The sequence below is a fragment of the Dryobates pubescens genome, chromosome 2 (assembly GCF_014839835.1).
Source record: "Dryobates pubescens isolate bDryPub1 chromosome 2, bDryPub1.pri, whole genome shotgun sequence".
NCBI classification, from domain to species: domain Eukaryota; kingdom Metazoa; phylum Chordata; class Aves; order Piciformes; family Picidae; genus Dryobates; species Dryobates pubescens.
The window spans coordinates 25,301,124-25,328,324 of NC_071613.1; the positions used below are offsets into that span (position 1 = coordinate 25,301,124).

The 27,201-nt window shown below is 44.1% G+C and overlaps 1 protein-coding gene across 1 annotated transcript in view; it reads right to left on the reverse strand.

The window, feature by feature from the left end:
• HDAC4 (histone deacetylase 4) overlaps positions 1-27,201 on the reverse strand; it is a 264,688-nt gene that overhangs the window by 40,680 nt on the left and 196,807 nt on the right. Inside the window, exons 13-15 of the mRNA XM_054172206.1 lie at positions 19,054-19,311; positions 16,582-16,768; positions 7,658-7,791 (exon numbers count right to left, since the gene is read on the reverse strand). Of these exons, the coding sequence (XP_054028181.1) occupies positions 7,658-7,791; positions 16,582-16,768; positions 19,054-19,311 (579 nt within the window). The remainder of the gene's footprint in view (positions 1-7,657; positions 7,792-16,581; positions 16,769-19,053; positions 19,312-27,201) is intronic.

The following is a 27,201-nucleotide window of genomic DNA, read 5'->3' on the forward strand; positions in this document are numbered from 1 at the left end:
CAAGCTGAACTTTGGAACAATTAAACTTGCTGCTCTACAACTTGGCTTGGAAAATCCACAAGATTCAATCAGCTGTAAATGTGTTTTTTTAACACAATGATGCAGGTTGAGCTGAAGTACTGTAGCAAATATCTTCACCCATGCTTCTGTTGCCAGTTGAAACCCAGAAGGCAGATGCACACCAAAGTCAAAACCTTGCCTTCACTGAACATTGTGGCAAAGCTTTAACTGATATCAGCAGGACCCAACTCCACATTTCACAAATTGGGGAAATTTTTCCCTTTTTGTCATAGAGGTCCAGCAGACCTTTGGGACTTTGTTGCAATCACCTATTTTCAATGGAAATACATTTGCAAGAACAAAATGCTTCCTGGGGATAGTAAACCTTGGGAATACAAGAATCATGTCACAGTGTCTTACCCAAGAAGAGTGCTCCCCAGCAGGCAGAAAGCACCAAGGTGACATCAGGTTTACTAGAGAAGGCAACCAGCTCCCAGCAGTGGAAAAAACATCTCATCTTTTTAACTAGGAGTGTGCAATTGCCTCCAAAATGTTGGCAGGGAAAACGTGCAGTGAGTTGAGAAAAAGTTAAGGTTGGGGGTAAGTCAAAAGCTGGCCATGAGAGAGGGGAAAGAGTTATTTAAAAAGGAGGATGGCTTTGCTTCAGAAGCATGTGCAGACTACTCTTGCCTCCAAAAAATGTAGCTTAGAATTACATCACAAATTTTTTTGTTGTGATTTGGACTAAAACAATTCAAAAGGAATTGTCATGTCAAGGGGGTTGTTTCCTAGAGGAGGAATTGCAGGATTATTCCCTTCTGCAATAGCAATACTAGAATATAAACAGTTAATGGCAAGATGTTGGAAGGCTCTACAAGCCTCTTGTAGGGGGTCACCCAAGATATGAGCCTCAGCTACAAGCATCCCATTGTGCAGCCCGTGCAGGATTGCACACACCTCCTGCACAGCCTTCACCCTGGCTTTGTTCAAGTCAACTGCTTTTTTAAGACTTTCACACTCCTTGAGGGGCAGAATTTCTAATGAGAACCAAAAAAACCCAGTAAGACAGCTTAAAAAGACAAAAAGGAGGCAAAAAGAAAATACATTCTTAAACCCAGCAGACTTTCCTATGTTCTGAAGAGGTGGTCACACTTTGCCTTTTGCTGTGGAGAGCTGCTGCCTCTCAGAAAGCATGCTGTGTGCTGCTGGCTTTGCAGAGGAGTGCTTGACCCAGGTGCTTCAAAGCCATCAGCACTTCCAGCTGAGCAGTGCCAGCTTTTGCACCCTGCCACCAGCTCAGTCTGAGTGTCCTGGGGTGCAGCACTCTATGGGCACAAAGACTCCAGGACCTCCATCTCCAAACCACAGTACACAGAACAAAATCAAGAGATTTTTCTGGTCTCCAACCCTCAGTATAAGCCTCCATCATGCGATGGAGAGCACAGAGGAAATCACTTTATAAACCCATTGGAGGCATGAGGCAGTGGAAATCAAAGCACGGCTGGAGTGCTCATGCATTCTGCCTCTCCTAATTTTGGCATTTCTCCTTTCCAGTTCCTCTTTCATTTTCTCTGTGCTTTGCTCCACCACCTAGGTTTCCTGAGGTTAATGATGAGGCAAAAATACAGCATCCCATTAAACAGGCAATAATCACAAAAATGCTAGACCCAGAAGGGATGGAAATATCTGGCAAATCCCCCTTGAACTTTTATCCTGCATTTCTTTTTTATTCATGGTAAGCCTGCCTCAGTCCCCCCTTACAGGCTTTTACAGCTTCCCCCTAACCCATATGCCAACTCTTTTCCTTTGAACAAGATGTACTGACCCAATTTCAGCTGCTACATACAGGGACAGAAATAGCATTTTGTATTTCTTGGCGTTACATGAAGACACCAGGAGAACAGCAGCCCATGGCAGTAACACGCCAGCTCTTCTGGATGCCAATAGCTTCAGCTCCCCAGAACGGGTAAGGGCTGCTCCCACTTAAAGTAGGTGGCCCTACTGAGACATTCAAGATCTGTGTTCTTTAGGAAGGTAGCAATGACAAGCTCCTCTCTGTGTAACACCCATAACTGGAAGAGACTATGAGTGGATGGTGGATGGAGAACTTCCTTCTGTGCTGCAAGTAAAACACGTTCAAGTAAAAAGCTGCCACTTACTGGAACAAATATATGTATCACACATGTCACAGTGCACATTACCTGGTTAGAAAGGATTGGCTAAGTGCATTGTTCAGCCTGGAGAAAAGAAGGCTCCAGGGAGGCCCTATTGAAGTCTTCCAGTACTTGAAGGGGGCCTACAAGCAAGATGAGGAAGGACTGCTTATCAGGAAGCATAGTGATGGAATGAGAATTAAAGCTTTTAAAATGAAAGAGGGAAGATTCAGCTGAGATCTTGGAAAGAAGCTTTTCCACTGTGAAGGTGGTGAGGCACTGGATCAGGTTGCTCAGATAAGCTATAGATGCCCCCTCCTTGGAAGTGTTCTAGGTCAAGCTGGGCAAGGTTTTGGTCTAGTGGAAGCTGACCCTGCCCATGGCAGGGGTTTCAGACTAGATGATCTCTTAAAAGTCTCTTCCAATCCAAAACATTCTATAGTTCTATGAGTATGCTCCAGAGGCTTTTCCACTTTTCTTTTTTCCCAGCTCACACGCCACAAACTTTGTCCTTAGCACAAAGAAAAAAAATTAATTCAATCCCTTCAAAATAAAGTTAGAGAACACAACACATCCTTCATTTCTGTTTCCAGACCTATCATGACTTGTATCAGTCTAAAGCTCTGATTGTCATCAGCAAACTTGCTCAGAGGACCCTCCATCCCTTCACCCAGGTCACTGATAAAGATGTTGAACAAGACAGCATCCAGTACTGATCACTTGTTACAGACCTCCAACTAGCCCCTGCAGAGATGACTCTGCTCATGCTGTAAACACAGCACAATTGCTGCACGTACGTGAAGACAGACCCTGCTTGAGGAATTCCCCATCCTCCTCAAGCAGCTTGGGGCTTTGATATCCTCTGAAACACACTGCAAAACCATCTATTGATTTCCTCACACTCCTGATGAAGGCTGGGAGGATTATTCTATGCCATGATTGTGGGTTTCTGTTTGGGGGGCAGAGTTCTTTTACTGAGATTGCCTCAATTAGTGTAATTGTTGCTTTTAAATTCTGAGTGCACACCAAAGTAATTGCTGTATTTTATAAATCGAACTTATTTAAACAAGAAATACTCTAAACCACAGCTGTTGTTAAGTTTGGACAACTGCTTTCACTCCAAAGGGTCATCTTTAACCCTGTGCAACTCTGCCAGACTCTTACCTCTCACACTGCAAACCCAGTGCACATTTTCTCCTCAGCTGGACATAAAACAGTTTTTGGCCAACTTTAGCACATACATATCTGTTTCACTGCTGAAAAATGAGAGGCGGGGGGGGAAGCAATGGAGGGTTTTTTCCTGTTCTAAAAATATTCATGCCCCTTCTGGATCACTTCTATTGCCTTCAAGAGAAATGGTAGGAACTCAGCACTTGGCAGGCTATTCCTCTCAGCTGCCTGATGAAAACAGGTTTTCACTTAGTTAATTTCTGAAATTTCAAAGTAAGTATTTGTTTGCATGCATGATAAAAATATTTATCTGGGAGCCCTTCTCTGACTTGGGGCATGTGTGCAACAGAAACACCAGAAGAACATTTCCAGGACACGGACGCTGAGTATTGTTTGAGTTTGCATGAGAAAGCAGAGCTGAGATTTATTTCCAGTGTGCAGTTGTGGGGGGAATGGGAACTGTTGAAGTCCCTCAGGAAGAGGACAGGGATCCAGCCGAGTCTGTTCTGATCCCACATGCTGCATATGGGATTATTGTCTGCGCAGGGCACTGTGTCTTTAATCTGTGTCAAGCAACTACTTGCAGCCAACAGGATCAAGCTATACACATACCCAGAGCACAGCAAAGGGCTGCTCAGGAAAAAAGGGGAAATGTGAAGATATGGAAATATCAAAGTTCAAACTGCCCTGTTACAAATTTGAGTTGTAAGAAATGGCTTAAACTACTTCACTGCAAACAATTTTCACATCGGGCCACTGAGTTTACTAAACTGGCTTATAATGTCTGAGGCACAGGAAAACAGATCTACAACAGTGAAGATAAAAATGAGCATGCACAGCTGTATCTGTCAGCAAGACCAGCTGAAAAGAAAAGAAAAGAAAAAAAGAAAAGAAAAGAAAAGAAAAGAAAAGAAAAGAAAAGAAAAGAAAAGAAAAGAAAAGAAAAGAAAAGAAAAGAAAAGAAAAGAAAAGAAAAGAAAAGAAAAGAAAAGAAAAGAAAAGAAAAGAAAAGAAAAGAAAAGAAAAGAAAAGAAAAGAAAAGGAGTAAAGAAAAGAAAAACAGGAGCTCAACAAGAACAACAAAAAATTGTACAGCCTGGTGAATTTCTGAGTGCTACAATCCAAGTCTTGCTGCTGACTCACAGAAGACCTACTATTAATTCTGAAAATACTCACCTCTTTCTGAGTGCTGCTCTGTAGATGGACCAGTTATAATCCATTCAAAAAAAGGTAGACACAAAGCAGGCTGCATTGGTAGCATGTGTCACCACGCTTGTATAAAGAGCTCCATTAAAAGTTCACACATTGTATGCACACTACTGTAGAGAGGGGGATAGGGGGCCCAGCTCATACTGTCCAGCGTGGAGCTTTGGCATGGGCAACAGTGATTTGAAAAAGTAATATAACTATTAAAAGTAATCACAATTATGAAGACAGGCTTCAAACTTCCTTTAAATTGATCATATAATGGAATATGCCCCACAGAGTGAAGCTTTCTGCATGTTAAGTCTACCGTATTCCTCTCCTAAGAGTAAGCAGACAAATCCACTGTCCCAGGCAATCCCAACAGCTCATGCTCATGCTCCAACCTAGAAGAGATCACTCATGTCTAAAATGCTGTTGCCTTGCTATGTAATGCTATGGAGGCAAGCTTCCCTGAAGGAAACTCCTACATGGTCCTCCATGCTGTTTGCCGGTAAACAAATTCCAACTGAGGAGCTTCAGAAAGACTCTGAAGAGCAGGGAAGTGACCAAATAGCTTTGCAACATGGAATAGAATTACACTGGCCAAGGACAGTGGAAAGAACAATTGGCTCCAGGAAAAACAACTATTAGGAACAGAAGAGTGAAGTGCAGAGACAGGAAGGAGATGGACAAACAAGGAAAGGATGTGCACATGAAGCCCATGAGAAAAGTTAAGATAGAGAAGGAAACCTTAACACAGGTCTGAGCAGTAGTAGGAGATGGTGAGGGTAAAGGAAAGCTAGAGAGAGAAACAAATGTTATTTAGAGCACCTGGTTATCCTGAAATGGTAGGTTATTACAGTATCACAGTAACTAAGGTTGGAAGAGACCCCAAGGATCATCAAGTCCAACCTGTTCCAACAGACCTCACAACTAGATCATAGCACCAAGCGCCACGTCCAATCTCCCCTTGAACACCTCCAGGGACGGCGACTCCACCACCTCCCTGGGCAGCACATTCCAATGACGAATGACTCGCTCAGTGAAGAACTTTTTCCTCACTTCGAGTCTAAACCTCCCCTGACACAACTTGAGACTGTGTCCCCTTGTTCTGGTGCTGGTTGCCTGGGAGAAGAGACCAACCCCCACCTGGCTACAACCACCCTTCAGGTAGTTGTAGAGGGCAATGAGGTCGCCTCTGATCCTTCTCTTCTCCAGGCTAAACAATCCCAGCTCCCTCAGCCTCTCCTCATAGGACTTGTGCTCAAGGCCTCTCACCAGCCTTGTTGCCCTTCTCTGGACACGTTCAAGTGTCTCGATGTCCTTCCTAAACTGAGGGGCCCAGAACTGGACACAGTACTCAAGGTGTGGCCTAACCAATGCAGAGTACAGGGGCACAATGACCTCCCTGCTCCTGCTGGCACAGGACACATTGAAGGTCACCTTGAATAAAGCCATCAGAAAAGAAAACACCAAAATAATCTCAAAATTCAATTAAATAGGTCTCCATAGACAGAAACAGGTTTGAAGTTCTTGCTCCTTTCAGAGATTTGTGAGGGTAAGACCAATGGCAATGCTGCCACCACGTGGAGGTCTTTTCTGATTGCTCAGAAAATGCTTCTAGCCAGAAGCTGACGTAACTCAAATATACTGAGTGATTCAGGCCCCTCAGAAGCTTAAAAAAATCGACTACACACTCTACCATTAATTGATCATCACTGCTATTAGTAGATACTAATAATTACTAATAATTACTATTATTAATCATTAGTCTCTGTATTCAATATCTTTTTTTTCCTTAGTTTGTCTTGCTCTTAAAATACATGTGTCTAATAAAGTTAGTTTAATCTCTTGTGGTGCAACAGTGCTTAGATATATCATCTGATCCTCATTTTTACAGTACCTTCACTACTGGTTGACTATTACACTGATCAGAGTATTAAAAAAGTTGTGAAACCATAGAAATACAAACTTGCTGCCCCACAGCTTTTGTTGTTGTGATTGGAGTGATAAGAAATAACGTGGTTACTTTACGTTGTGCTCTTATCTTTGGCTGCTTCAAAATGCAACACTGGTAGGGACTTCAAATGCTGGACATGAGCTGGCAATGTGTGCTCACAAGCAACTGTGTCCTGGGCTGCATCTAAAACAGCATAGCCAGCAGGCCTCTATTCAACTCTGGTGAGACCCCACCTGGAGCTCTGGACTCCTCAGCACAAGAAAGACATGAACCTGTTGGAGGGGGCTCAGAGGAGGCCACAAAAATTATCAGAGGGCTGGAACACCTTTGCTATGAGGACAAGGCTGAGAATGTTGGGGTTGTTCAGCGTGGAGAAAAGAAGGCTCTGGGAAGGCCTTACAATGATCTTTCTGTACTTAAAGGGGGCCTGTGAGAAAGATGGGGATGGTCTTTTTAGCAGGGCCTGTTGTGACAGGACAGGGGGTGATGGTTTGAAACTAAGAGAGTGAAGATTTGGACTAGATAGAAGGAAGAAATGTTTTACAATGAGGCTGTAGAAACACTGGCACAGGTTGTCCAGAGAGGTGGTAGAAGTTCCACCCCTAGAAACATTCAAGGTCAGGTTGGGAGGGGCTTTGAGCAACCAGCTGACATCTAACTGAAGATGTCACTTCTCACTGTAGGAGGGTTGGACTAGATGACCATTAAGGGGCCCTTCCAACGCAAGCCATTCTGTGATTCAATGATGACTTTCATTTTAGAGTGAAAAGGACCGAAAATTACAGGAGCAGCTTCACCGCAACATCAGGCAAGAGCATTCTCCTGTGTTTCACAACATTCTGAACAGATATCATGGCACAAGGAAATCAGATCACTAGAAAAGTACTCTTGACAGATGGACACTGACAAGTACAAGCAGCCATCTAGGAATGGATCAAATTTAGGCCACATATGCCAAAACATTGTCAACAGCTGGAGCTATAAAAAGATCAAGCCAGAACACAGTATAAAGTTTGCATGTTCAGGTAGCAGTCAACAATCTGAGCTGCAGATTTGGTCTGTCCAGACCAGGACTCAGTCATCCAAAACCACTCACAATCCAGCAGCTGAATAAGACAGACAAACTCCCATCCTCCCTTGCTCCCAGGCCCCCCACCTCATCTCCCCCTTCACTGGTATTTTTTATTACCTCGCACTTGCCACGGAGACCTGTCTCCTGGAGCCGGGACCAGATGCTCTGGATCCTCCCCGCGTGCTCTGGGTGGCTGTTTGTGTTTCCACAGGTACACTGGTGTTTTAGCATCAAGGTGTCATATACGAGGCCTGCAGCAGAGGTTACAAAATTGCTCTATGTCAACAAAATGAAAATAACAAACAAATTTGCCAGATATATGGGGGGGGGACACCAGTCAGCTTTTTACTTTTAAAATAGCACTTCATATTCTACAGAATGCTTCCAGAGAAAGAGTATGTGTTATTTTACCAGGAGCCACAGTGCTCTGACAAATGAAAATCCAAGATGCTGCTTTAAGACAGCACCAAACCTGGAAATCCTCAACGGCCCCAAGAACTCTGCAGGCTGGTGACAGAATGAGGCGACAACTGAAAGCATCAGTACCACTGCAGAGGTGCCAGCACAGGAACATGATCTAAGAGGGCACTGATCTGCATTTTTTTGGTTGGGTGCTTTTGTAACTGCTGCTAAAACGACTCTAGGGCTTGGGATTAAAAACCTAAAGGACTAAGTCATTAGCAGGCACTATGTTTCATCAAATAGCTTGTGCTGAAGTCTTTGCATCTACATTATTTGACAACATGATAATTAATAATAATAAACAACCAGGTTGGAAGAGATCTTCAAGATCATCGCGTCCAACCCATCAACCGATCCAACCCACCTAAACAACTAACCCATGGCACCAAGCATCCCATCAAGTCTTCTCCTGAACACCTCCAATGATGATGACTCCACCACCTCCCCAGGCAGCCCATTCCAATGGCCAATCACTCTCTCTGTATAGAACTTCTTCCTCACATCCAACCTAAACCTCCCCTGGTGCAGCCTGAGACTGTGTCTTCTTGTTCTGGTTGCCTGGGAGAAGAGACCAACCTCTGCCTGTCTACAACCTCCCTTCAGGTAGAGAGCAGTAACTTCCCCCCTGAGTCTCCTCCTCTCCAGGCTAAGCAACCCCAGCTCCCTCAGTCTCTCCTCATAGGGCTTGTGTTCCAAACCCCTCACCAACTTTGTTGCCCTTCTCTGGACTCGTTCCAGCAAGTCAACATCCTTCCTAAACTGAGGGGCCCAGAACTGGACACAGCACTCAAGGTGCGGCCTATCCAGTGCAGTGTACAGGGGCACAATGACCTCCCTGCTTCTGCTGGCCACACTGTTCTTGATGCAGGCCAGGATGCCATTGGCCCTCTTGGCTGCCTGGGCACACTGCAGGCTCATGTTCAGCCTACCATTGACCAGTAAGGCTATTAGCACACATTTGGGCTTAATTATTCAGCACAATATGTAGGTATTTAGCAGTGTTGTTTCATTTGAATGTGGGAGTCAGGCAGTTAAATCCCCTTGCATTACCAAGTATTTATGGCATGACAACAGTGTAGGAGATTTTGATTCATGCTCCAGGAGTTGCCTGGGTATGGTTTTGGAAGTGGAGTTATGATTTCATAGCCAGTGTTCCACTGGAGTAAAGCAGCAGGTCCTCCACAGCTATGCAGTCCTAGGGACAAAAGACTTTTTTTCCTCCAGCAAAAGAGACATAGTTAAATGTTTAAATCTATCCTTCCCTTCAGCCAAAAGCTCCAGAAAACAGAACAAACAGGGTTGGATTTTTTTTCCCCCCAAGGCTTCTTGCAAGAAACATCTGTCTGAAAGTATGTTATAAAGTTGCAAATCAAATGCCTTGATGAGAATCAAAGCCTTTGAATTAGCAGCAAGGGAAGAAGCTGTTCCCAGATCCTGATGTCAAAGGGTCTGCACTCTGATGGTGCTCCTCAAAATCCCAGATGAGCACACCTGTGCTGTACCATGAATACAGTTCAAGGAGCTTTCATGTAGCCCGTTTAAGTACTGGTACACAGCACAATTTGCAACTGCATGGAGTTCAAAGGGGCTTGTAAGAAACCAGACTATGAGAACATCCATGCACGTGTAGCCTGGAGGCTCAGTGCCATGTTGCTGCATGTTACCAAGACTTGGCTCTCAAGCTGGAATCAAAACTTCTGACTGAGTGTAGGCATGTTCTGCCACTGAAGTATTTGCCTTTCCCCTCTGAGGCAAACCTTGGCACCAACACTTTCAGGTATTCAGCTTTAGGGAGGGATCTGGCAGTTTCTTGCTGTGCTGCAGGTGAGTGCAAAGACACAAAATCCCAGACCACATTCAGTTCTAGGAAAAGAACAGAGCACCAGGTAATTGACTGCCTTTGGGTTAGCCAAAGTTCAGTCAAGGAAGACTGTGCTGCAAAGCTCTGTTGAGGTCTCTCACGTTTGATTCATGGCACCAAACTTCAATAGAGGCTGCTGGGCAAAGGTGAGGACTGTAAATGCTACCTGAGAAGAAGCTGTAGCCCAGTGGCAAGGCTGGCTGTCCATGAGAACTCCCCAGTCTGAGTTCTTTTAACCTAGCGTAAGGTCTGTGGTAACCTTGCGTCAGGTTAGTCTCTACTGGAAGGAAACTCATTTTCAGGGGACACCATGCATTTAAGGACAGACTGGGGCATTTAAGGACAGGCTGGCAGAGTCAAGTTGTTTAGCCTGGAGAAGAGAAGGCTCCACAGAGACCGTATTATTGCCTTTCAGTACTTAAAGGGGGCCTCCAAGAAAGATGAGGTGCGATTCTTTATCAGGGGGTGTATTGATAGGACGAGGGGTAACTGTTTTAAAATGAATGATAGTAGATTCGGATTAGATGCAAGGAAGAAATTCTTCACTGTGAGGGTGGAGAGAAACCACTACAGATTGCCCAGAGAAGCTGTGGATACTTCATCACTGAAAGTGTTCAAGGCCAGGTAGGATGGGGCTTTGAGCAACCTAGTCTAGTGGAAGGTGTCCCTGCCCATGACAGGAGGTGTGGAACTAGATGATCTCTAAGGTCTCTTCCAACCCAAGCCAGTCTATCATTCTGATTTGTTACCAAAAGAACTCCATGTAGATGTCCACTTAAACTATATGGGACTGCATGTTTGACTAGTGGTGCTGCTTTCTCTGATTTCCAGGAGACTACAGTTAGGCTTTGTAGACTTAAAAGTCACAAGCTGCATGTGCATCCACTCACCCTAGAGCCTGGTAGGGCAGAAGCCAACACAAATTAAACCAAAGGTAAATGCAAATGAAAAAACAGCTTTTTGCATTGATCTCACATTCCTCCATTCTTCTTTTGCCCTTCAACAGTGCAGCAGATCTGCAAAGCATCTCCCAGGGTTTTTTTAAGGAATCATAGAATCTCAAAATGGTTTGGGTTAGAAGGAACTTTAAAGATCATCTAGTCCAACCACTGTGCCATGGGGCAGGGACACATTCCATTAGACCAGGTTGCCCAAAGCCCTGTCCAAAATGGCCTTGCATCTTTTCAGGGAAGGGCCATCCACAACTTCTGTTCCACTCTCACAGTAAAGAACTTCCAAATATCCAATCTAAATCCACTCTCTTTCAGTTTGAAGCTGTTACCCCTTGTTCTCTCACTGCACTATCTGATAAAGTTTGGTGTCAGCTCAGAAGCAGGCAGTGGTATTTATCAGCTCATCCTCCATGGTGCCATCTGAGAGTGTGGCACCAATGACAGCCAACACATAGTAGCTGTGGTTGAGATCCACAGCCACATAAATCAGCACCTCCTCACCTGCAGCTGCTGGAGAACTGCAAGTCTTTAAAATACACATGCAGATCTAAAATGGGTTTTGGTAACTGTGCCTTTTCAACATAGGCAGATGAAGGGGTTAAAGAAAAGGCTCTCTGAAAAGAGAGTTGTAGGCTGTTAATGGAGACCACAGTGGGATTTAGAGAATTTGGTTATCCATAAAGTTTCTCCTTTCGCAATGATTCAATCCTAACAGCAATGTCTCAGTGAAGTTTTGTACTGTAGTCACATGTCACTCAACATTTCTCTCTTTTAAAAACAAAGCCACTGGAAAGAAGGGAACTGTTCCAAGTTCCTTCCTGTGGTTGGGGAGACTCAAATGAAGACACACACACACACATAAAGGAAAGCTTGGTAATTCAACTTAAAATACAAAGCTGCATTGGCCATTACAAGTTAAAGTAAGTGGTGCTGGAAGCAATACTCTTTGAGACATGAGAACAATCACTTTTAAAGGTCAGCACTAAAGCATAACCAAATCGCTTTTCTTGGCAGAACAAACATATGATTTGAGGTTCAGATAATTACATTGCTCTGTGCAGGAGAGAATAAATGCCTTCATCAGAAACAAAAAATACTTTAATGCAGAAGATCAGAATAATTTGTGGAACCATTTTTACAGGAGATCAGAGACTGGATAATTGGAGCTATGCAAATGAATGGCCTAACCTGAGAAGTCTTATTCAAGTGTGTAGAATAGTGCATGCAGAAGTATTCATTAAAGTCAAGGGGGCCACTTGTGCTAGCGAGGGCAAGTTCAAGGACTAGTTTGCTGGTGGGAAGGAAAATTAAATGTCATGCTTTGGGACATAAAACTGATTGCTTGAAGAAGTCAGGAAGGGCACTGTTTTCACTTTCACGTGGAGTAATGCACATCATGTTTGAGAGGTGTATTATGCTCTTCTCTCCCTGCATCTGAATTCTCAGGTACTGGTCACTGACAGAGGTAGGAAAATGAACTACACACAAACCCCAAAGTTTGCAGCTGTCTGGTCCTAACTCCCTCCAGAGGAAGCATTAGTGTTTTCTATATAACACCCCAAACATGAAATTGATGAACAATTCTTTGTCTGTAGGACAGTAAGTGATCTCTTAAAAGCCACATTCGTGTCTAGAGCGATCACAATTGGCTTCATTAAGGGCATTGACTGAGGTTTGTTTTCTCCAGCCCTCCCACAAAATTATAACAATTCAAATCTCAATTCCCCTGGAATCCAACACACATAATCACATTAGAATCAGTCTCCAAAGCAGCCACTTATCAAACAGATGGATTTTCCTAGCAAAAAGTAAGTCAGATGCACTGCTTGCCTTGAAAAATACCCAAAACTTTAATTTCCTGCCTTTCAAAGAATGGTTCAATCCTAGTGACTAAGCTTTAGTATCCACCTCCAAAAAACACAATTTCCGACACACCGTGGACAATGTCAAGAAAACATTACCAACCCAACTTGTGCACACATGCTCAGCAGCTGAAATGCCTGCCCTTCTGATCTGTGCTTGCATGCCTACAGGAGCAGGCTCTTTCTTCCTGCCACTGTTAAGCAGCAATGGTTAATTGAACTAGTCCTTCACCTTTTAGGTGAGGTGAAGGACTGGTTATAAGACTAGCGTAAAGGTCACACCATTTATGCTTTGCATCTTTATTAGTGCTCAGTGAATTCCCAATGCTTTCTCCTTTAACACTACTTTGTGTTTTTCCACCTCCATTCATCTACTATAAATACAGAGAACTGTTTGAGATAGAAGGCAATTAAAAACTCCAGTCCTTAAATGCTGTGAAAATGACATTTTACAGGTGAACTACACTAAGCATTCTTCACCTAATTGCACTGTGCAGTGCTCTATAAAAGCACTGTGATATTCCACCACTTATTTTAAGCCATCTCTTTGTTTTTTAAACCCTGCCTCCAAAGAAATGAAATCATAACACTGTAACAGCATCTTTTTAAAGCAGCACAAGTCTCAAAATCTGCATTCTGCTCATCACCTGTAATTTTAAATGAAATTTAGAGACACATATCTAAGTCAAACTTACATCCTCTGGTAGGAAATGTTATTGTATGTCCAAAGTCTTGCATATGATTGACAGGGTGACTTAAGTACTGGAGGAAGAGAAGGGCAGAAAGAGAAAGAATGAATAATCTCTTAAAGTAGGGCCAGGCTTCCCTGGTTTTAAAGCTCTAAGGTTTGAGTCTAAGTGTATTAGATGCTCAAGTTTCATCTGGTTTGACTGTGAGCCAGGGGACTACCCTTCTTTGCATCCTTGGCAAAAGCCAAAATCTAGAATAATCTTCCTATAACTGGTGGCATTAGAAAAGCTGTTTTGCTGAAATTCAAGGTTTCAATATTGCCAACAAAGAGAGACTTAAAGGGCTGATTTGCAAAAAAATGAGATACTGCTTGGGTTTTTGCAGAGCTGATCACACATCTTTCCACCCTGCAGCTAGCAGCTGAAGAACAAAGTCGTATTTAACATATCACTATTACTATGCCATCAGCCTCTGAAAATGGCGCTGAGTTTAATGATGTAAAAAGCGTGGCTTAAATAAGAACAAATGGGTAAGTGAAAGAGAAACAAAATCATGAGTCGCTCTTATTCGGGCCTCTGGCATTTTTTTTCCTCTTCCTCTTCCCAGGGCATACACCACATTGCAAAATGTTCATTCACAAAATAGAGCTTGACATTTGGGGAAGAAGGCGGACTTATTTTAAAAGTCTGCCCAATCACTCAACATATGACTTGAAAAGTTGCACATAAATTAACTGTCATCTGTTACTAAGGCTACTGAATAGACAGACGGGGTTTTGGTGGGAAAAAGTTGGTTGTCAGGATTCAGGAAGAGCAATTAATCATAGGATTCTTTAGGTTAGAAGAGAACTTTAATAGCACCAAGTACAACCATTAACCCAGTGTTGCTGAGTCACCACTAAACCATATTCCTCAGCACCAGACCTACAAATCTTTTAAATCCTTCCAGGGATGGGGATTCCACCACTTCCCTGTGCAGCCTGTTCCAGTGCTTAACAATCCTTTTGGGGAAGAACTTTTTCCTAATGTCACAGGATGTCAGGGGTTGGAAGGGACCCAAAGAGATCATCAAGTCCAACCCCCCTGCCAGAGCAGGACCATACAATATAGCTCAGGTCACAGAGGAACACATCCAGATGGGCCTTGAAAGTCTCCAGAGAAGGAGACTCCACAGCCTCCCTGGGGAGCCTGTTCCAGTGGTCTGTGACCCTTACAGTAAAGAAGTTCCCCCTTGTGTTGAGGTGGAACCTCCTGTGTTGCAGCTTACATCCATTGTCCTATCACAGGGAGCAAGTGAGAAGAGCCTGTCCCCTCCCTCCTGACACCCAGCCCTCAGGTATTTATAAACATTTATTAAATCCCCTCTAATCTTCTCTTCTCCAGACTAAAAAGTCTCAGGTCCCTCGGCCTTTCCTCGTCAGGCACATGCTCCAGTCCCCTAATCATCCTCATTGCCCTCTGCTGGACCCTCTCCAGCAGATCCCTGTCCCTCTTAAACTGGGGAGCCCAAAATTGAACTCAATACTAAAGATGAGGTCTCACCAGGGCAGCGTAGAGGGGGAAGAGAACCTCCCTTGATCTGCCGGACACACTCCTCTTAATGCACCCCAGGATCTCATTGGCCACCAGGGCATATTGCTGTCCCATGGATAACTTGTTATCCACCAGGATTCCCAGGTCCCTCTCCACAGGGCTGCTTTCCAGCAGATCACCTCCTAACCTATAGTGGTACAGTTTATTATTCATCCCCAGATTCAGGACTCTGCACTTGTCCTTGTTGAACCTCATTTGGTTCCTCTCTGCCCAGCTCTCCAGACTGTCCAAGTCTCATTGGATGGCTGCACAGCTTTCAGCTGTATCAGCCAAGCCTCCCAGTTTGGTGTCATCAGCAAACTTGCTGAGCAGACATTCTGTTCGCTCATCAATGTCACTGATGAAGATGTTGAACAGTACCGGTCCCAGCACTGATCCCTGGGAGACTCCACTTGTTTACAGCGCTCCAGCTGGTCTTGGCACCACTGCTCACCACTCTTTGAACTCTATCTTGTAACCAGTTCCTAATCCACCTCATTGCTCTTCCATCCCACACTTGCTGAGCTTGCTCACTATGAGGTCATGGGAGATGGTGTCAAAGGCCTTCCTGAGGTCAAGGTAGACCACAACTATTGGTCTCCCTGAATCTGCCCATTCAGTTATAGCATCATAGAATGCTATCATGTTAGTCAAGCATATCCAACCTAAACTTCTCCTGGTGTAACTTGAGACCATTTCCTCTTGTCCTAGTGCTTGTTACTTGGGAGAAGAGACCAACTCTGACCTCACTTCAACTTCCTTTCAGGCAGCTGTAGGGAGCAACAAAGTCTTCTCTCAACCTCCCATTCTCCAGGCTGAACAACCCCAGCTCCCTCAGCTGCTCCTCATAACACTTGGCTATAGTCCCTTTACCAGCTTCATTGCCCTTCTTTGCACACAGTATCATTCTTGCAGTGAGGGGCCCAGACCTGAAGACAGTATTTGATGTGTGGCCTCACCAATGCCAAGTACAGAGGGCTGATCGCTTCCCTAGGGTGGGGAGACTGACACCTCTTTTGCACTTCTGATTTTCACTGCACTCATAATTTTCCTTTGAGCTTACGATTAAACAGGCAAGAAAAACACCATTCAGTCTGTCTGTTCAAGACAACTTGAAATAATCAACTCACCTCATTTTTCCTAACCTATGGGAACAGAGTCCTGGGCAGAGACTGTGTTTCAGAAGGAGGAGTAGGCACATTGCCCAGAGTGGGTAACTTCTGGCAAGAGATTGCGCAGGGACTGGAGAAGGTGGAGGAAATATAGCCAACAGATACTGCATTTGGCACACTGCCCTTTTTCAATATCATTGCCTCTCTCTGCCTTGCATCTAAATCAGCTTTGTCACAGCATATGACTGGTCCTTTTTTTTTCTGGAGATAACATAATTAAAATACTGTCCTATGCTTCTGTTGATTTTTGCAGGTCTTTTTCTGTCTGGGGAAGGGCCAAGCAGGGCAACAGGGCATAAAATGATCAAATCTTATCCTTGATGAAACCAGGAGTCCCCAAACACAGCCGAGATGCAGCCCCAATACCATTTTGCAAGGACAGGGTGAAAAGCACAACGTATCGTTAAACATAGAGTAAAATATTAACCACAGCCCCACTGCTTCAGCCTCCAGGGCCCCAAAAATGTTACCTGTTGTGAACCTTGGCTTAGTGGGTGGCTCCTGTACAGACATCGGGAAGGTGGCCGAGGCAGGTGAGGACTGTGCACGAGACAGAGGCCGATGCCCTCCAAAAGACACGGGCATGCCAGCTGCCTCCAGAGATGCCTGGTAGTTTCTCAGCTGGTGAATACGTTGCTGCTCCAATAGAAGAGCTTGCTGTGGGGAAAAGAAGCAGGTAGCTGCTGAATGTCTGCATGGTGCCTTCATAAAAGGGTTTTTTATGGGTTATTATGGTTTAGAGGCTTAGTCTCCTTTTCCTGCTAAATGAGCACATTCACAGGTGTGCAGAAAGTGAAGATGTGCACATTTCTAGAGCAATGTCAGTGCTGGAACAGGCTGCCCAAAAGAGGCAGTAGAAGCCCCATCCCTGAAACAGACAAGCTCCGAACAACCTAATCTAGCTGAAGATGTCCCTGCTCGCTGCAGAGGGATTAGATGATGGGGATTAGACCAGATAACCTTTAAAGGTCCCTTCCAACCCAAATGATTCTGTAAGTGCAGCCCCAAGCTGGTCCATGCTGGCAAGGTTGTTAGCCGAAGTGGCCCCCTTATCCCCTTGGTTCTCCTCCTGTGCCTCTCACAGAATGGTAGGGGTTGGAAGAGATTTCCAGAGACCATCTAGTCCAATCCCTCTGTGAAAGCAGGTTCACTTACATCAGGCTGCACAAGAACATGTCCAGGGTGGTCTAAAAGTCTCCAGAAAAAGAGATTCCACAACCTCTCTGGGCAGCCTGTTCCAGTGCTCTGTCACCCTCAAAGTAAAGAGGTTTCTGTGTATGTTAAAGCAAAACCTCCTGTGTTCTATTTTGTACCTGTTGCCCCTTATTGTATCTTTGGGTATCACTGAAAAGAGCCCAGCCATACAATCTCGACCTCCACCCTTTACATATTTATAGGCACTGATAAGATTCCCTCTCAGTCTTCTCTTTTCCAGGCTAAAGAACCTCAGCTCTCAGCACCACTCCTTGTAAGAGAGATGCTCCAGTCCCCTAATCATCTTCATGTGCCTCCAATAGACTCTCCCAGTAGTTAGGACTCTCTCCACTGCTGCAGAGGTGCACTTAACAATGTGATGCACCAGACCAGGGAACAAGTCTGGCTCAACTGGACCCCTGGCAGGAGAGCATTTTCAACCAAGCTGGTTCTCTGTGCAGTCACACCATCAGCTGGGCAAATTTTTGGTCAGATGGGATGGCTATTTCAGCTTCCATAGTGAAGCCACAGCCCTAACAACCCTCCCATTTCTTCTATTTATTCCCTCTTCTTTGAAACAAAATAACTGCAGAGGACAAAATATTTTAAAGACTTAGGTGTGACCATGCCCCCAGGAGTAGGGCAGCAGGGGCTGCACTTTCAGAGGAATGGTATCACTGTGGTCCATCAGTAGCAGCATGTTACATTTACTTTATTTATTTATTTACAAAGGCAATGAGGTTCAGCTGTGACTGTATAAATCAAAACCTGATTTGTACAGGCATGGTTGGCAGCAGTATTGATCCTTCAAGGCAGCGCTGTTATGAAGGTAATGCTGCTCAGTAAGGAACCAAAACATGCATTTTCTGAGCAACAACAGCCAATGATATTCATGACATACAAATCAGTTCTGCAGTGGTAGCAAGATTCAAATGGCTACAGGTAGTGACCAGTTTGCACCTGATTCACAGACACTGCAACTGCAAACCTGGCACAAGTCCCCTCTCTCTAGCCAAGGGCTGTGGATTTACTCAGAGCTACACCCTGGGCATGGCTACTGCAGTCTGCTCTTGGCTGCAGATCCTGTGTGGGGGTTCACCACAGCTGTAGGCACAGTCAGATACTGAGAGCTAAGGGCTGTAAAGATGAGCAGAGCACTGATGCTCTGAGAATTGTAACCTTTTCACCTTTGTTACTGCTACTTCAACAGGAAGCTTTGGGAGACTCTCATGTAAATGGGACCATTATGCTATGTTGTTACTGGATTTATTACTTGCAATCCATAAGCCTCTGGTGCTTCCCCTCAAAAGTGAGCACAGCTGCAATCTCTAGGATGTCCAGTTGAGGAAAGAATCTCCTCCAATGAACCTCATCATTTTTTCCCTTACCCAGCTCTTCTCTAGGGCAGAGAGGTTTTTCAAACACAGAAAAGCCTTGCTAGTTTTGAGCTCTCAAAAAGCCACACTTTGTCTTTCCAAAGAAACAAACTCAAAGTGGTTCAGTTGATGCAGACACATTGGATGCGTTTTGTGCAGGTCATCCAGATTCTCTACCTTGGGACTTCAAAGCTGACATGGTGACTCCAGGGAAGGATGGCACTGATTTTACCTGCAGGTTTCTCTATGTGGCAAACTTTCAGAGTTGGTTCCCCCAGCTTCTTGTCTTTAGAGTAGTGTAAGGTGACTGCCAAGAACCAAACAACTTTCTGCAAAGAACCAAGTCCCAAACTTGGTATTTTGCAAGCTCACCTGACGGAAGAGCAGCTCCTGCTCAGCCTGCCTCTGTCCAGACTCCAGCTCCTGCTGTGGCTCTGCTTCCTCCTCATCACTCTCAATGGGTTCCTGCTTTACTTGCACTACACTGGCCAGCCCTGGGGCCTCCTTCTGGCTTGCAACCCTGTCGCTGTATGGCTCCTCCAAAAGGGCTTGGTGCTCTCGTAACTCTTCTTCTGTCTCCTCAGGGTGGCTTTCATGCTGGCGAGCTGGTTCATTGGGTTTTGATATAATCTGAAAACAACCCAGAGGTTAACCAATAAATAAATGTAACTCATAGCAGGTAAAGATCACTCTGTTCTTCTCAAAGAGCCAGCTTCATTAAAAGTGCAATTGTGAATTACAGCTTTTATCTTGTAAACCAGGTCCAAAACAGCCACTCAAAGGAAAGGTCAGGGTAACCTTGGCATTAAGCACTATGAAATCCTGTGCCCCAAATAATGATGGTCCCTTCATTTTGCACTTTATTTTCCTTCTGAAGAAAAAAAAAGAACCTCTTGTGCCTGCACCCCTATGGATGCTACTCCAGTCACAAACCCGTCTAGGAGAAGCATAATAATGATCAGTACATCTGGCAAATTCTGAATAAAGATGAGAGATACAGACCCTCTAAGAGGATTTCTGCTACCTTGCTTGCCCAGTTTCTTCTTGAATCACCTCCTGAATTTTATGTGAGAAAGATTCCTTTGAAATTTGCACTCTTAGGAACTTAGTTTGAAGGAAACTGAGGACATTCAGTTTACAGCATCTGTACAGAAGGAAACTGCAAGAACAGCATCATTCTAACCAGATCTTCCTAACGAGAGGTAGCGAACTTTTCAGAAAGCAGCTGCTAAAACAAAGGGAACTATATAATTTTCACTACAATTCACTCAGACTTCTTCAAAGTTCATTGGCAAGATAAAATTCACAGTTCTCCATCTCAGACTGCTTATGAATTTTATTTGGAACAACAGCAACAACAAAAGAACAAAAAAGGACTGTTTTTAAATCCAGCATAGGTAAATAGATCAATCTCCTTTCTTTAAAAGAGCTCAGGGTGTACTTGTTTCATAGGCTTATAAAGAAACTGCTGAACTTTGAAAGTTCTCAGAGCACAGCTTTAATAAGGATTAGGTCATTGGTATGAAAAGCAATATTGATTTTAAATCTAAAAAACCTTAATCAAAACATGGTTATTGAACACATGCAGGAGTGACTACTGGTAAGTAACCTGCTCTTTGAAGAACAGTGGCTCAAAACTGAAATTCAATATTTTTCCATAAATGTAGGAAGAGAGGCTCTGCCATATAATTTAAGCAAACCTATACAAAGCAGATGTAGGCAGATAAAGGAAATGTAATGGATTAGTTGCCTGCAAGTATCACAGCAAGGATGGCAAGAGGTTGTTCAGAGCTACAGCAGAGGACCTCATGTAAGTGGAGCTCAAAGCTCTTAAAAACAGAGCGTTGCAAGGACCAGGATGCAGTGACATGGCTTTCCAGCACACTGTGGATTACTGCATTTCAGAAGAGACAATGACTTAACGCAGTCAAGACAGACACAGATACAATGCATACACGTATGTCCCTTCTTTACTAGCAAGATCATCCCTCAGAAATCCCAGGCTCCAGAGAACAGAGGCAAAGTCTGGAGCAAGGAAAACTTGGTAGAGGATCAGTAGGTTTAGGGAGTACTTCAAAAAACCTGGACACACACAAGCCCATGGGGCCTGATGGGTTCCACTCACAGGTGATGGGCAAAAGACAATGGGCACAAATGAAAACACATGACATTCCTTCTGAACACAATCCCCCATATTTTTTTTCCTGAGAAGGCAGTCAAGCACTTGAACAGGTTGTTTATAGAGGTTGTAGAGTCTCCATCCCTGGAGATATTCTATTCAAAATACAACTACATATGGTCCTGGGACAACCAGCTCTAGCTGACCCTGCTTGAGCAAGAACACCAGACTAAATGAACTCATGAGGTTCCTGTCAACCTTAAAGATTCAGCAATCAAAACTGCTTAAGGATTTTTATAAGGCACCTCCCACTCCACCCCCCTATCTCCCCAGCTTCATTACTTGTAATGCACATTGGATAACAAAACCACATTAAGCTAAAGGTAGTTCTGCCATTAATTTTCTTTAAGACCTCTTAGGCTTGATGAATATAATCTGTTTTAAAGATGATGAAATCCTCATAAACCATCTCCTGCTACTTCTCTGCTGGGATTGAAGGTCTCAGGCTTTGAACTTAATACCTTTTGAACTTATGACCTACAAAAAGTAATTGCTGGGAAAATAACTTAAAATGTCATTGTCAAACGTAATAGAAATCAAAAGCAATGTAATTCCCTAGAAGTTTTAAATTATTCCAACTCCATAAAATTGTAAGCATTAAATGAGAAAGAAAAAAAACAACAACAATGAAGGTTGAAAGTTCAAGTGGACACTGACAAGGACATTTCAAACATTGAATTTGCTCTTCTAATACAAATTGAGTTTCTTGGTATGTCACTTGTTCTAGCTACTGCAACTCCATCCTTCTTAGAGGACAATTTTACAAAGAAACAATTTGTTATGAACATATTCCATATAGCACATGAGTATGTCCATGCCAGGCTCATTAAAATTCCCTAAAAGTCTTCAGCTTTTGCAGTTTTATTAACATGTGTTTGTGCAATTTAAGAAAATGTAACATAATAAAAGCACAGGGGAATGAGTATAAAATTAATATAGCATTGAAAATGCTTATGAATATATCTGAAATTGTAAACAATTAGACAATGCACCCTAAATATAACTCTCCTTCCCTTAATTATCTCTCTAGCTTCCTTTGCAATGAGGTTACTCCTCTATTTTACAGTTTCAAACAGTTGCTTCTGGCTATCCCATACTGCCACTGTAAAACACTGTTAAAAGCACTCTCTCTCTAGCCTTGGACAGCTAACTACTACAGTACAGAAGCAACTACATCTCTAGTCACAAGCATTTTGAAGAGACTTGACACGGCTGGCAACATTTCTTATCTACATCTTTGAAATATGAAGAATGGAATGAAAAAAATATCATAAGAATGTCAGGTCACAATACAAGGAGAAACAAGGAATGCATTTTTTTTTCTGTGGAATGCTCCAGAAAGCGGGGGCGCGGGGGGCGGGGGGGGGAGGAAAAGAAAAAGAAAAAGCTGCATTTCTTTGCTAGTAAAATTTCAGCACAGCTGGCACCTGATTTGTCTGCTAGGCATGATGTATGTGTTCTTCATAGAATGGTTTGGGTTGGAAAGGACTTTAAAGATCATTTACTTCCCCTACCCTGGGCTGGGATACCTTCCACTAAACCAGGTTGCTCAAAGCCCCATCCAGCCTGGCCCTCGAATGCTTCCAGGGATGTGGCATCCATGACTTCCCTGGGCAACCTGTTCCAATGCTTCATCACTCTCAGAGTGAAGGATTTATTCCTTACATCTATTCTAAATACACCATCTTTCAGTTGAAAACAGTTAGCCCTCATTCTATCATTACACTACCTGATAAGGAGTCCCTCTCCATCATTCCTGTAGGTCCCCTTTAAGTACTGAAAGGCCACTACAAGGTCACCTTGGAGCCTTCTTGTCTCTAGGCTGAACAGTCCCAAATTCTTCTCTAGAATGTTGTTTAATGTCTCAAAGCCTGGTTCTGAAGGATGTTGATTTTGTAGTGTGATCATCACTAGAGCACTCAGAGATTAGCATCTCATATTTTATCCTCTGTGTTCATGATAACTCAATGGCAGGCAGGTACTGGAGCTGCTCCATGCCACCAAACATGCAGCCAAGGCAAAAATTATGGTCCAACTATGCACCAGATGGGGGTTTTAAGATTACATGCTTTAAGTGGGAAAGTATACCTCTGCTGCTGGCTGTTCCATTTCACTGTCCTGCAAAAGACATGGAGAAGAAGTGCTGCTGGAAGCTGATCACTGGCTGAATCTGCTCAGTGCAGGTGGTGGGTTTTGAGTGTGTTTTTCTCCTCTCCTTAAAACAAATGCAAATGTCACTATCAGGTGACAACATGAACATGAGGTGAGCAGGGCTGGGGCCCTCGTTTTCCATGCAGAGGCCTGTGGTGAGCTAGGGAAGTCCCCATCAGTGAGCCAGCTCCCAGACAGGAACCATACGCTTTGAAATGCTCAAGTGCAGCAGAACAAGGACTGAAATTAAAAGAGGGGACCCTTAGACTAGATATAAGGAAGAAAGCTTTTACACTGAGGGTGTTGAACCACTGGCTGCACAGGTTGCCCAGCAAGGTTTTAGAAGGCCCATCTCTGGAAACAGCTGAGGTCAGGTTTGAAGGGGCTGTGTGCAACCTCCTCTAGCGAAAGATGTCTCTGCTCACTGGAGGGGGGGTTGGACTAGATGGCCTTTAAAGCTCCCTTTATAACCCAAAGCATTCTAGGAGTCTGTCTGTGTTTGTCCAATTCCAAGGTACTGCTCCAAAGCCTCAGACACCAAAACTTCACAGCCAAATCCCCTAGACAATTATCCTTTTTCAATGAGGAGCAAACCAACATATTTTCTCCTTAGCCACCTTTTTGGAAATAGCAGGACTTGTTTTGGCTGCAACCTTCCCAAAAATTTCATTTGAGGTAGATACCTATCAGGGAAAAGTTTAAGGCAAAAATCTTTAATGTTTGGAAAAATCACAAGCAATTGAAAGCAGTCTTGTACTGTTTATGGGAAACTCAACACAATCTGAACAGATATCACTGTCAGTTCTGCTAACAGTTAAAAGGCAGCAATCTCTTACATTATTTTTAGTTGTGCCCTGACTTTTCTACACACGAGGGTCTTAAAATATCCACGCATCTGGGAAAAGTCTTTTTCCCTGTCAGCACTTGGATGCGATCCCACAGGGTAAATTTGCCACACGCATACAGCGCTTGGACCCAAACCATTTCAACTCATTGCTTATATAAATCAAACGCAGAGAAATCGCCCCTGTGCAATCAATTTAATTGCGCTCCCACCCCTCCCTGCCTGCCTCTGCTCTGGATACGAGAGATCACAGCTCTAACAAAGCTGAAATTCAGAGTGCTGCGGGAGGACTCGCTGGGCTCTGGTTGCACAGGCTCTCCAGCTCCTGGGAGGTCCAAGTGAAAGTCTGAATGAGTTCAGCGGGTACGTCACGGCAAAGCCTTTGGACGCTTACAAGCCTTGGCAACAGAAAAGCCTTCAAAACCTCAAACAAACAAACCGCCCCGTTGACATTTATTTCTGAACAAAGAAACTCTACCCAGCGCCCTGCACCCAGCCATCCCTGGTCATGAAGAGGGTTTGGAGGGGGATAAGGAGGAAATCTCTATGGCAGCGGTGTCTCCTCACCACCCCGGTGTGCAGGGCTGAATGAGGTCCAGGGCTGGCACACACAGTGTGCAGTGGCAGCTCTCCAGAAGTACATGATTGACGTCAGTAACTTGTGTAATCATCCTGCCTTAGCTCGAGTCTATAAACAAAGTTTTAAGGGGTTGTGTGGTGGGGTTTTGTTGTTTCTTTTTTTCTTTTTTTTTTTTTTTTTCCTTTTTTTTTCCTTTTTTTTTTACACCCATTTCTCAGTAGTTGCATTTTCTCATAGGACTGGAACAGTGGAAATATTTGGAGAGACCTCCACCATAAATTAAACTGCTGCAATCTGAGAGGTCTGCCTGCCAATGATCTGCCTGAAACTTGCTACTGAATATGCTTGGATGTTCTTGAGAAAAGTCTTTAGAAAGCCTCAAAACCCTACAGATCAATCTGAAAAATAACACACTGTTTATGGTTCTATTTCCCCCCTCTGCAACTTTTATATTACAAATACAGCAACAAACTGTGCCTTCTGAAATGCTGAGAGAAAACCTCGGCTGGGGCTGGATTGAAACATCACAGATTCATCCATACCACTTGTGATCAGACCTGTTGCACTTAAAAGGTGTGCTTACCTTACCCTAGGCTGAAACATCAGGATAGTTCTTGTCTTTTTTAAAGCACAATCAATGCAGTCACCTCAAAGCGGCTTTGTTTCAGCTTCACTGTAAATTTGGAGGATGATTTGGTAACAAACAGATGAATTTTGGCCATGCAGCAATTGAAAAACCTGCAACATGCACTGATGAATTGTGCTCTGCACTCTTCATCTGATGTTCTCCCAACTGATTTACACAAAGTGAGATACTAAACATAGTGCTTGCATTCTTCAAAGCAAATTTTGTACTTGCATCTAATTAATCTTCAAAACAATCTCTGCAGGACCAGAGCAATACTGTCCTCATTTTCAAGAGAAGAAATGGGTAAGAACTGCTATGCATTACACAGCACCACTGTTTCGGGAATCTGGAGATTGTGACTTTTTTTCCTCTTTCCAAAGGCAATTCCAGTGAAAAATGCCTCAATATCTTCAGTTTCAATTATCTCCTGGTGGTGTCACGTCGGAAATTCCTCACTCTTTATTTTGTTCTCAAATCTATCTTACTCCTCCTTCTCTCTTTGAAGCAAAATATACACACAGTAGGTACTTTCCCCATATTCCCTGACAGCATCTTATGTTTTTTGTTACAAAGCTGACAAAAGATCCTAATGTGGATGAATGGTAGCAATGACAACTTCAAAAAGTACTACTGGAAAGCCAGAAGTTTGAACTGTGCTGCATTTCCACTGTCTACAATACATGTATTGATCCTCACCGTGGTGATGGATATCCAAGTCCTCGCTGATGTAAATCATGAAAAAGAGGTGCATGGATGAAGGCCAGTTGGCTATGAAGGTTAAGACCAATACATCACAGAATCAATCAGGTTGGAAAAGACCTGAGAGATCATCAAGTCCAACCTATTAGCTAACACCTCATGACAACTAAGCCATGGCTTCAAGTGCCACATCCAATCCTTTTTTGAATGCCTCCAGGGATGGTGACTCCACCACCTCCCTGGGCAGCCCATTCCAATGGCCAATTACTCTCTCTGTCATGAACTTTTTCCTCACCTCATGTCTAAACTTCCCCTGGTGCAGCTTGAGACTGTGTCCCCTTGTTCTGGTGCTGCTTGCCTGGGAGAAGAGACCAACCCTCACCTGGCTACAACCTCCTTTCAGGAAGTTGTAGACAGCAATGTGGTCTCCTCTGAGCCTCCTCTTCTCCAGGCTAAACAACCCCACGTCCCTCAGCCTTTTCTCATAGGGCTTGTGCTCAAAACCTCTCACCAGCCTCAAGCCTCACTGCCCTTCTCTGGACATGTTCAAGTATGTCAATGTCCTTCTTAAATTGAGGAGCCCAGAACTGGACACTGTACTTAATAATAGTAATAAGAGTAATAATAACAACAACAACAATAAACAACCAGGTTGGAAGAGACCTTCAAGATCATCGTGTCCAACCCCTCAACCGATCCAACCCACCTAAACAAATAAACCATGGCACCAAGCACCCCATCAAGTCTTCTCCTGAACACCTCCAATGATGGTGACTCCACCACCTCCCCAGGCAGCCCATTCCAATGGCAAATCACTCTCTCTGTATATAACTTCTTCCTAACATCCAACCTAAACCTCCCCTGACGCAGCCTGAGACTGTGTCCTCTTGTTCTGGTGCTGGTTGCCTGGGAGAAGAGACCAACCTCTGCCTGTCTACAACCTCCCTTCAGGTAGTTGTAGAGAGCAATAAGGTCACCCCTGAGTCTCCTCCTCTCCAGGCTAAGCAGCCCCAGCTCCCTCAGTCTCTCCTCATAGGGCTTGTGTTCCAAACCCCTCACCAACTTTGTTGCCCTTCTCTGGACTTGTTCCAGCAAGTCAGCATCCTTCCTAAACTGAGGGGCCCAGAACTGGACACAGTACTCAAGGTGTGGCCTAACCAGTGCAGTGTACAGGGGCACAATGACCTCCCTGCTCCTGCTGGCCACACTTCCTGATGCAGGCCAAGATGCCATTGGCCTTCCTGGCTGCCTGGGCACACTGCAGGCTCATGTTCAGCCTACCATCAACCAGTACCCCCAGGTCCCTCTCTACCTGGCTGCTCTCTAGCCACTCTGACCCCAGCCTGTAGCACTGCATGGGGTTGTTGTGGCCAATGTGCAGAACCCGGCACTTGGATGTGTTCAATCTCATGCCGTTGGACTCTGCCCATCTGTCCAGC